Consider the following 10,161-nt stretch of genomic DNA (forward strand, 5'->3'; position numbering starts at 1 on the left):
TACTGCCCTTTGCTCTCTGTAACAGGAATTAGCTGTAATTATTGTAGTGGGGCCAGAGGTGGTGGGGCCCTGACCTGTTCTGTTTCCTCTCTGTGTCAGTCAGCACTTTTTGACAGGATGTACAGCTTCATGGGAGGTGGGCTGTTCTGTGCTGGAGTTGGGAACATACTCCTCATTGTCTCCACGGCAACTGACTACTGGATACAATACCGTCACTCCAGCAATTACATGCACCAGGGCCTGTGGCGGTACTGTGTGCCCGAGAAATGCATGACACACACAGAGAGCATTGGTAAGACTCGCTGAGCATCTTCCTCATTTATATTTATTAGTTTGGTGACAATCGGTCCATATCCTTGGCACTAACCCTGATCAGCACTGGAGTTACTTCCCTCTGGGGCTTTGGTGGAGTGTTAAGTGAAATACAGCTGAGATCTAAGTGCAAAGAAGATGGAAATTTATGTATTTATATTGTCATTTATAGTAAATGTTTTTGAGAAATCTTTCAGAAATACCAGATGTTTCTTTTGTCATTGTGTCAGACTGATTCTTACACAGAAATCAACTCCACAGGCTCTTTACAGCTATAGCTGTTTGATTTGTTAATATTAGATAAACAATGTTCATTTTCAGTCATTTATAGTATCTTTCACTTAAAATACTAACATAATGTGCCAATTCACTGGTAACACTAGATGGCAAGCTAGAGCTGTGTCCTAGAAGAAGAAAAGCTTGTCCGTCTGAGAGTGTCTGCCCTGTGATAGGCTGGAGACCTGTCCAGGGTGTACTCTCCTTCTGTTAGCTGGGATTGGCTCCCGTGACCCTCATCAGGATAAGCAGTATAGATAATGGATGGACAGATGAAAATAAAGCATACTTACATAACCCAAAAAGACATAAGCTGGGTGTATAAAACAGAGAAAGACTTCAAAGAAGCTGATTTCTTTATTTAGTACTGGACACCTGGTTTCTCAGATCTGACGGCCCTTGTCTACGGTCATTCACAGCTTACCTGGATGCCACCCGGGTCTTCATGATTCTTTCCCTTCTGGCTTGTTTCATCGGCGTTATCATCGGTGTCATGGCCTTCATCCACTACTCCTCCTTTGATGGGTTTGATAAGACATTTGCAGCTGGTATCCTCTTCTTCATCTCCTGTAAGCTCCTTTCTATAGTCACATGCCTCTACTATAGTAAAGACCTTTTTGTCAGTTAAACCTAAAGCTTTCATGTTGTGTAGGCTTCTTTGTGTTGCTGGCAATGGCTATCTACACAGGAGTGACAGTGAACTACTATGGCAAACGCTATGGCAGCTGGCGATTCTCCTGGTCCTATATAATGGGCTGGTTGGCGGTGGTCCTCACATTCTTCTCAGGTGTGCATCTCACCACAGTAACAACTGTCAATACTGGTGGAGGTTTTCTACATATTATACTTACTATCTTACTAATCTTAGTACTTTCTTCCAGGAATCTTCTACATGTGTGCCTATCGGATGCATGAATGCCCAAGAAACTCTAACTCGCGCTGACTTGCCAAAGACTTACACACAAACCTACACATATACCAGCACCAGCCCATGTTACTATATGGCCAAGAGGAACCAACACCCCTATGAACCTTCCTACTATTTCCTGTAAAACTAAATATTCGTGAATAAACAAAATAAATGAGAAAAACAAAATGCATTTGTTGTTTACATTGCCCTCTAAATAAATACATATACTGTAGATGTATATGTGTACAATACTAATATATTGACTCTGAGGAAGAATGTCTGTACAAGATGTAATTATTTCCATTTGGAGTAGCACAATAAACCCTATAAACTTTTTTTCAATGCAAAATTATGGGTGACCAGCTGAAATGATAAGGCCAGTCATTTTCTATATTAGCATTCTTTTCAACAATCCTCATACAGAGACCAAAGCCAACAATGACGTGCCTCTCCTCAGTATTAATGTCTGTTGATCTGTCACTCCTGGATTATCTTAATATGTGGCGATGACCCTGAGCTGCTTTTTAAAAAATATCAGGGTCTTGTTTTGTAATGAGGAAACATGCAAACCAGTGCAGAGTTGTTTGTTTTTAATCGATTTTGAACAATAATGGAGGTCTATGGCACAGATAAATAAGATAATCCAGAACTTACAGATAGTCATTAGCAGAGACAAATCACTGTTGGTTTTAGTCTCTGTATGGGGAGTATTTGAAATACTGCTTATAGAAAATGACCAGCCATATCCCTTAATGTTGCTCACATCAATGGTGTCTTTGGATTGCATGGTGTGCTACCAAAAACAGCATAAACACGCAATTTAAAAAGTATGTAAATGTTAACTCAACATCACAGTTAACCTCTACAAGGGAGTAATAGAGCAAGTGTGTAGTTTGGTTTCATTAGATGAGGATGACACAAAGTGGAAAAGCATTATGAACTGAAATGCCACGGAAAAAAAATCTGCTGTAAGGTGTAGGTGTATTTAAGCAGTTTGCTATGATTAGCTCCGGCTTCTTTTCCCGACAATACTACTTAAATTATTTTTTTACCTCGTCTAATTGGCAGTACCTTTATAAGTCCTGTAAAGTTACTGCAGCATATACAGCCTGGAGGTATTATCACACTATCGCACCAACACCTGAGGCAAAACCAGTCTTCATACACCTCATTTCACCACTTGCTACTGCTCCTTGAGCTCATTGCTCTGAGGGCATGGTAGTAACTGAAGGTGACTCACACGAGTGTATCAAGATCTTTGCTCAAATTACCTTGGCTGTACGCTAACCCCCAAATCCCACCCTCGACAAAATTGTACCCTTGGTTATATACTGCAACTGTTGCAATGTGATGACAAGAAAAAGCAAATCCAAATAGCAAAACTTTTATTTATACTTTGGCACAATGCATATAATACTGAACAGTAGCAATCATTTTGGCTGCAGACAAAGAAAAGGAGCATTACAGCAAACATGAACTGATTTAACTTGACAGCATACTGTAGATGCCAACCAAAAAAGCCACAGTGGAAGTGATGACTTAAGTCCCACATACAAAATGATCAAGTCAAACACAGAGGCAATGGTTCTGAGTATAACAATTTTAATAACTGATATTATGAACGTGATCCCCTTCACAGAAGCCTCAAGATTAAAGACTTTGGTGACCCTCTAGTTTAGTCAACCTCCTCAATGGTGGGACCAGAGGAGCCGCCTCCTCCAGGAGCGCCACCAGCTCCAGAGAAGCCACCTGGCATTCCCCCAGGGACCCCCCCTGCACTCTGGTACAGCTTGGTCATGATGGGGTTACACACCTTCTCCAGCTCCTTCTGCTGATGCTCAAACTCATCTTTTTCTGCAGACTAAGAAAAAAAAGAAAGGAGAATTTGAATATCAATTCAAGGCCAGGAAAGCAATTTTAACCCTTATGTTGCCAAAGTACATTCTCAAAAGCAAACTTTTCTTCCAACCCAGACCTGATTTCTGTCCAACCAGCTGATGACCTCGTTACACTTGGCCAAAATCTTCTGTTTGTCTTCGTCGCTGATCTTTCCTTTCAGCTTTTCATCCTCTACGGTGGACTTCATATTGAAAGCGTAGGACTCCAGACCATTTTTGACTGTAACCTTCTCTCTCTGTACATCATCCTCAGCCTTGTATTTCTCTGCTTCCTGAACCATACGCTCAATATCCTCCTTGCTCAAGCGACCTGACCAGTCCCAGATAAAAAAGGAACAGATGTTATTTCACATGACAACAAGGGTATAAACTGTCAACCAATTTACTGTTAAGACAGCGAGTTAGTTACACATTACCTTTGTCGTTGGTGATTGTAATCTTGTTCTCCTTCCCAGTGCTCTTGTCAACAGCAGACACGTTCATGATGCCATTGGCGTCGATATCAAAGGTCACCTCGATCTGAGGAACCCCCCGTGGGGCAGGGGGTATTCCAGTCAGCTCAAATTTCCCCAGAAGGTTGTTGTCTTTCGTCATGGCTCTTTCACCCTCAAACACCTGCACATACAAGGTCATGTCAAACCATCAATGAAGCTTTTTCAAATTTCTCAAAAATAATTGTGCCCTTTCTTGCTAGAGATGATGCTCATACCTGAATGAGCACCCCAGGCTGGTTGTCTGAATAGGTGGTAAAAGTCTGGGTCTGCTTTGTGGGAATAGTAGTGTTCCTCTTGATGAGAACAGTCATGACTCCTCCAGCAGTCTCAATGCCTAAAGACAAGGGGGTCACATCGAGCAGCAGCAGATCCTGGACGTTCTCAGACTTGTCGCCCGACAGAATGGCTGCCTGCACAGCTGCAGATCAAAATAGTGCATTTGAGGTTTCAGTGTATAGTTTTTGATTAGCACAAGTTAGTTGCTGTTACATATATAGCCATAAAGAGACCATACCTGCACCATAAGCCACTGCCTCATCAGGATTAATGCTCTTGTTGAGTTCCTTCCCATTGAAAAAGTCCTGCAGCAGCTTCTGGATCTTTGGAATTCGAGTGGAGCCTCCCACTAAGACAATGTCGTGGATTTGAGCCTTGTCCATCTTGGCATCACGAAGAGCCTTTTCCACAGGCTCCAAGGTTCCTCGGAACAGGTCAGCGTTGAGCTCCTCAAACCGGGCCCTAGTGATTGAGGTGTAGAAGTCGATGCCCTCATATAGAGAATCAATTTCAATGCTGGCCTGGGTGCTGGACGACAAGGTGCGCTTGGCCCTCTCACAAGCAGTGCGCAAACGGCGCACTGCCCTCTTGTTGTCACTGATGTCCTTCTTGTACTTTCTTTTGAACTCAGAGATGAAGTGGTTGACCATGCGGTTATCAAAGTCTTCTCCACCCAAGTGTGTATCACCTGCTGTGGACTTCACCTCAAAGATGCCATCTTCAATGGTCAGGATGGAGACATCAAATGTGCCACCGCCAAGGTCAAAGATCAGGACATTTCTTTCAGACCCAACCTGAAATTTTAAATTGTTCATTTGTAATTTATTTAGCAAAAGTATTTAACATCTACTGCACTTTAGTATTTTTCTAACTTAAGTACACAACTTTCACAAATGAAAAACTGTCAGTGTTTCCCACAGAAAAAGACAGTGACAGTAGCTCAGTGTGGGGAGGGATCACACCTTCATAATTGTTTTTAATTAAATATAGTAATACTAAAGCACCTTTGCGCTGTTCGTTTAACCTGTCCTTTCTGCATTTCTTGCCCACAGCAGCAGCATGTTGGCTGCTGCCCTCCTACATCTCTCTCTTCAGCCATCCCTTACTGACCCTCTCTTCCTGCTTCACCTGTGCCAGTAAGCACTTGAAACGAATCAACTGGATCGCTAATCACACTGATTGGACTGATTTGGCTTTACCACCTGTGCTTTTCAATACTTCCCTGGACTGAGGTGTCAAATATTCAGCCAAATTTATGAACCAGCATGAACCTTGTCCATTTGTAGAGCAGTCCATATACATCCATGCTCTTTACAGCATGCTGACCTCAGCAACAGCCGTATTCTAACATTAGCCTCAAACGTGCTAAAAACAGATGTGTTAAATCTCTGGGATCAACAGCGCTGTGTTAAAAAAAAAAAAAAACAAAACAAAACAAAACAGAAGAGCAGTTAATATATGGTGCGTTGCGATGTGTTCGAAAGAAATAGAGCCGGGCAGAGAGGTACTGAGTGAATACATGCGCTATGCACAACTGTTCACTGAAATAAGATTTAACCTAGTTTAAAATCAATGTGTCATTGTTGATATCGTGGCAGCCTGCCACAAATAAATCAATGTATGAGAAACACTGTCACTAAGGCTTAAAATTACCAACTCCAGAACTACAAGTGAATTAAGTAATTAGTCAACTCAAAATTCATCTGCAATAATTTTGACAAACCAAAATCATTTGGTAATTTTTAATGGAAAAAAAAAACCTTTTCAAATGTGAACACTTTCTGGTTTCTATACGAGTGTAAACTCAGTATCTTTGGGTGTTGTCACTGAAAGACATCTTGAAACAGGCATTTATCAGGGTTTTCAGGCATTTTATAGACCAAGCAAGTAACTGACAGAATAGTTGTTTATGAAGACAATCATCTGTTCCAGCCTTAAAACTGAATTAACTGCTTCACAAGAACGAATTGCAAACCTAAGCCAAAATCTGATTTTACCTTTTTGTCCAGGCCATAAGCTATAGCAGCAGCAGTTGGCTCATTGATGATACGAAGGACATTAAGCCCAGAAATGGTCCCTGCGTCTTTGGTGGCCTGGCGCTGAGAGTCATTAAAGTAGGCGGGCACGGTCACCACAGCGTTTGTTACAGTCTGCAAGAAGGACACCAAGTTACAGTACTTAAAGGGACATTAATAATACTTTGAACAGTAAGTTTTCCATCTAGCTTTCAAGTCTATTAAAGCAACTGCAGTAAACAAACTGTCCTGCTTACATCTCCTTGTTTTGCCATAGCAGCAGGGGAAGCATAAAACATTTGTCAGACTACTGTCAACGCATGTATTAGTCATGCAGACCACCAGTTCTGTAATCAAAAACCAACCAACTGTATTTTATAAGAACTAAAGCATACGGGAATACCTTGCCAAGGTATGCCTCTGCAATCTCCTTCATTTTAATCAGCACCATGGAGGAAATCTCCTCTGGGTAAAAGGTCTTTGCCTCTCCCTTGTACTCCACCTTTACTTTGGGGCGTGAAGCATCATTAATGACTGTGAAGGGCCAGTGTTTCATGTCTGACTGGACAACACTGTCATCAAACCGACGTCCAATGAGACGCTTTGCATCTGAAAGACAGTAAAGTTTACATAAATAAGCAAAAACAACAAAGTTTGCTAATGATTAACCAATCTGTGTAAATACATGTTCCATACCAAATACTGTGTTGTTGGGGTTCAAGGCCACCTGATTCTTGGCTGCATCCCCAATCAGCCTCTCTGTGTCGGTGAAAGCAACATAACTGGGTGTGGTCCTGTTTCCCTGGTCATTGGCAATGATCTCAACTTTGCCGTGCTGAAACACTCCTACACAGGAGTAGGTAGTGCCCAAATCAATGCCAACTGCTGGTCCCTTGGACATCGTTCCTGTGAGCATGAAAACTATCAGTTGTTAATCATACATTGGCATTAAACTGAAAGTCTGGATAGATGACAGTTGAGTAACTTAGGCTCTGTAGCTCTTTTCAGACATGCACTGCAACCCTGAAATTATTTCAAACACAATGCAACCACCTCTGGTAGAAATAAAGGGCTTCTGTTTGCTGTTTTGGTAGCAGAATGTTGAACTAACAGGTGCAAATGAAATGGGATGTTTGTAGAATGTTAAAGCTGCGAACAGCGGGGTCATACCAACTGTTACTAAATGACAACCTCTCATTTCTAAAATGACAACAGGACAAACAAAACTCGCTATTGTCGGGTTTGTGACCTTGTTGCAGCCAGTGGAGAAACAGTCAGTCACCATCTGCTGTTAGCCAAAGACTAATTATGAAGTAAAGGATCACTCTAACACCACTGCATAATTTGAGTGAGCCGAGTACTTCTTTGTCATTCCAGCAACTCCGATGGCATGAGATGCCTTCGCTATGCAAAACTTTCAAAGCTCAAATCAATGATAGAAGTGCACCACATTCTGCAGGATGGTGTTTATGCATATGTTATGAAGTTATGAGATGGCAGTGCAAAAGGGCACCTCTGGACAAAGAACAGGCCTGATTTTGCAGACACAGTCTGGTGTTCATGTGTGAAAAGGGCTTCAGAGTACTGTGGGTGGCTCCCATGATGCACAATTGTAATATGTGGCGATGAGGCTATTATCAGACCCTGAGCTGCTCAAACAGAAATGTAAAACTAATGACCTCTGTGAAGGTCCACGGCACCTGTTTTAAAGCTTCCTCACATTTGACAGCTGGGAAACAGCAGTTTTTATTATGCCAACAGAGAACAAGGAGGCCAGTGAATTTTCTAGTAAGCAGGGTTACTTGCTGATAGGAATGCTGAAATGACACTTTGCTGAATTTTATTATTAACCTGTATCATCACTGAAGTGAAATGTTAAGTTAACTTATTAGTTGATCTGATTCAGCTTCTCCGGTGCACATATGCTGCTGTTCTTTCTGACAGTAAACTGAATATCCTTGGGTTTGAGGCAAAATAAGCAAGTGGAATATATCAACTTTGACTCTGGCACATTGTTATTTTATTCCAATATTTTTAATAGATCCAGCTTTGGTTGCTGAAAACTAAGTGAAATAGGCAGCAATTTAGAGTTAAGTGGGAAATGTCCTTAAGAGGTAAAGATTTGTTCCTGGTCTCCCTCAGCCACAAAATTATCTGGATGACTCAGAAGGCAGCAACATCTTGGAACAGGCTGTATATTTACAGTTGCTACAGTGGCAACTGTAAATATTAGCCTAATGTCAAGCCACATGGGAGGTCATTACAGTTAACCTAAGCAGTGGCTCATACTAAAGGGCAAAACAAAAAGATATTTAAAAGTCTTACTTTGAGCTGAGACCTTAAGAGGAGTTTTAACCATTTGCTGACACTATATAGTTCAAATGCTTATGTGATCAATTGAAAGTATTCCTTTAGTGAACATGGAAGAGAAGAAAAATGTACTTATCAAGCAAAAATGTCAGTCAACTCAGAAATATGGGAAAATGGCCTAAACAGCAGCTCCACTGGAGGAAGGCGTGTCACGTCTGATTTCAGAAGGCTGGACTTTTCTGGATAATTCCTTCCACTTTGTTGTAACTTGCACACATAGCATTATATAACGCTAGCTAACTGTTAGCCTCTTCTGCCGATGTGCATCACTTGTTGCTTGCTAATACTGCTTATTTTGTTATATATTACAGACTTATGTTGGTTTACTTGTCCCTTGCATGGGGATATGTACATACACATTGAGAGCCGATGTACCAGAGTCAAATTCCTTGTGTGTCCGACACACCTGGCCAATAAAGCAGATTCTGATCCGTCGCATTTTGACAGCTTTGCAAAGCACATCATGAAATGTGATAGGACATTGCAGAGAAGAACCACGGCTTTAGTTAGCGTCGTCACTTCATAACTAGCTCAACGTTACCTTTATGCACGCTCTCAAGCTGTCACATCAAAAAAATGGCTGTTTGGTTACGATAACGTTACGAAATGCTAACATTGTGCAACACAAACTAAGAACAGAAGTTTGTTTTTTTTTTTAAAGGTGAACCGCTGTATTTGAACAACAGCAAAAAGACCAACGTTAACAGAGCAGCAAGAATTACCTCGCTTCGGGTTTCGTTAATTAGCTAAACAATTAATGCAAGTTACAGCAATAAACGCTCGTGCAGCTCTTGTCTACCTCTCTGTCCTGTCAAAGTTACTACAATAACGTCACGTTATTAATCTAACCTAGTTATACTCACCTCCGTTAAATTCAGCCTGTTGTTTTATCGGCTTAACGTTACAGTCGCGGTACTAACTACTGCAGGTTGTCTTCTCTCTGAGTGGTTGCCGACGTAACAGTGTCTCGAACCCCGCTGTCAGTATATGCGAGAGCGGCCGCGCCTCTTCAATAACTTTCGCTCTCAGAACTCTCCAGAACGGAGGAGGAGCGATACTGGCCAATCATCTGCCACTAATTTCACTGCCGCTATAAATGTTCCAATCAAAAAAGGTGGTGGCAGTTTCCGCAGCAGTTGCTACCAGGACGTTGGGATACTCTTGATTAAAGTGTGGCTTCTAGAAATGACTAGCAGACATTGGCCTTCCTCTCAATATACCCATGACAGCTGATTGGAAGTATGCCTTATCGAGCAAAAGATTTTGAGATCACCCCCAAGGCAATACACTAACAAAGTCAGACGATTTCAGTTTTTGATCCTATAGCAGAATAATAAGCCAACAAAAAACAAAAACAAACAAACAAAAGCATCCCCAGGCTATGTAGGGGGTGTGGGAGAAAAGAAGAAGGAGGGAGATGGAATGGAATGAAATGTAGCACAGTCAGTGAACCTACATTGCAGAGATGAGACAGCTAATAGAATGTTCCACTGCAACACCAGCACCCAGCTGCAGAGCAACACAGCCAGCATTTTGGACTTTAAGCGACTATCATGTCTATCAAATCTATGGAAAAACCTAATAACACCAGTAAAATGTACAAGAGTAAA

The 10,161-nt window shown here is 41.6% G+C and overlaps 2 protein-coding genes across 2 annotated transcripts in view; one reads left to right on the forward strand and one right to left on the reverse strand.

Moving 5' to 3' along the window:
* Nucleotides 1-1,578, forward strand: part of LOC109973105 (lens fiber membrane intrinsic protein-like) — a 2,384-nt gene extending 806 nt beyond the window's left edge. Inside the window, exons 2-5 of the mRNA XM_020622447.1 lie at nucleotides 100-292; nucleotides 1,008-1,157; nucleotides 1,241-1,375; nucleotides 1,470-1,578. Of these exons, the coding sequence (XP_020478103.1) occupies nucleotides 118-292; nucleotides 1,008-1,157; nucleotides 1,241-1,375; nucleotides 1,470-1,531 (522 nt within the window). The 5' untranslated portion in view covers nucleotides 100-117 and the 3' untranslated portion in view covers nucleotides 1,532-1,578. The remainder of the gene's footprint in view (nucleotides 1-99; nucleotides 293-1,007; nucleotides 1,158-1,240; nucleotides 1,376-1,469) is intronic.
* A 1,505-nt stretch (nucleotides 1,579-3,083) lies between these two features.
* On the reverse strand, nucleotides 3,084-9,635 carry LOC109973094 (heat shock cognate 71 kDa protein). Its single transcript, XM_020622419.1, has 9 exons — nucleotides 9,415-9,635; nucleotides 6,878-7,087; nucleotides 6,585-6,790; nucleotides 6,164-6,316; nucleotides 4,405-4,960; nucleotides 4,106-4,308; nucleotides 3,813-4,011; nucleotides 3,474-3,706; nucleotides 3,084-3,359 (listed from the first exon to the last, which is right to left on the reverse strand). The coding sequence occupies exons 2-9, from the start codon at nucleotides 7,080-7,082 to the stop codon at nucleotides 3,174-3,176; spliced, it is 1,941 nt and encodes a 646-aa protein (XP_020478075.1). The 5' UTR covers nucleotides 7,083-7,087; nucleotides 9,415-9,635; the 3' UTR covers nucleotides 3,084-3,173.
* Nucleotides 9,636-10,161: the final 526 nt, after the last annotated feature.

Source organism: Monopterus albus, unplaced genomic scaffold (genome assembly GCF_001952655.1).
Source record: "Monopterus albus unplaced genomic scaffold, M_albus_1.0 scaffold280.1, whole genome shotgun sequence".
In the NCBI taxonomy this organism is placed as follows: Eukaryota; Metazoa; Chordata; class Actinopteri; order Synbranchiformes; family Synbranchidae; genus Monopterus; species Monopterus albus.

Bases quoted from the DNA above. Each gene is read 5' to 3' on its own strand.
- LOC109973094 (XM_020622419.1), bottom strand. From the start codon at position 7,082: ATGTCCAAGGGACCAGCAGTTGGCATTGATTTGGGCACTACCTACTCC. The intron at 4,309-4,404 runs GTATGGTCTCTT...TTTGATCTGCAG, and splicing joins GGCAGTGGCTTATGGTGCAG to CTGTGCAGGCAGCCATTCTG. The intron at 3,707-3,812 runs GTAATGTGTAAC...GGGACTGGTCAG, and splicing joins TACAATCACCAACGACAAAG to GTCGCTTGAGCAAGGAGGAT.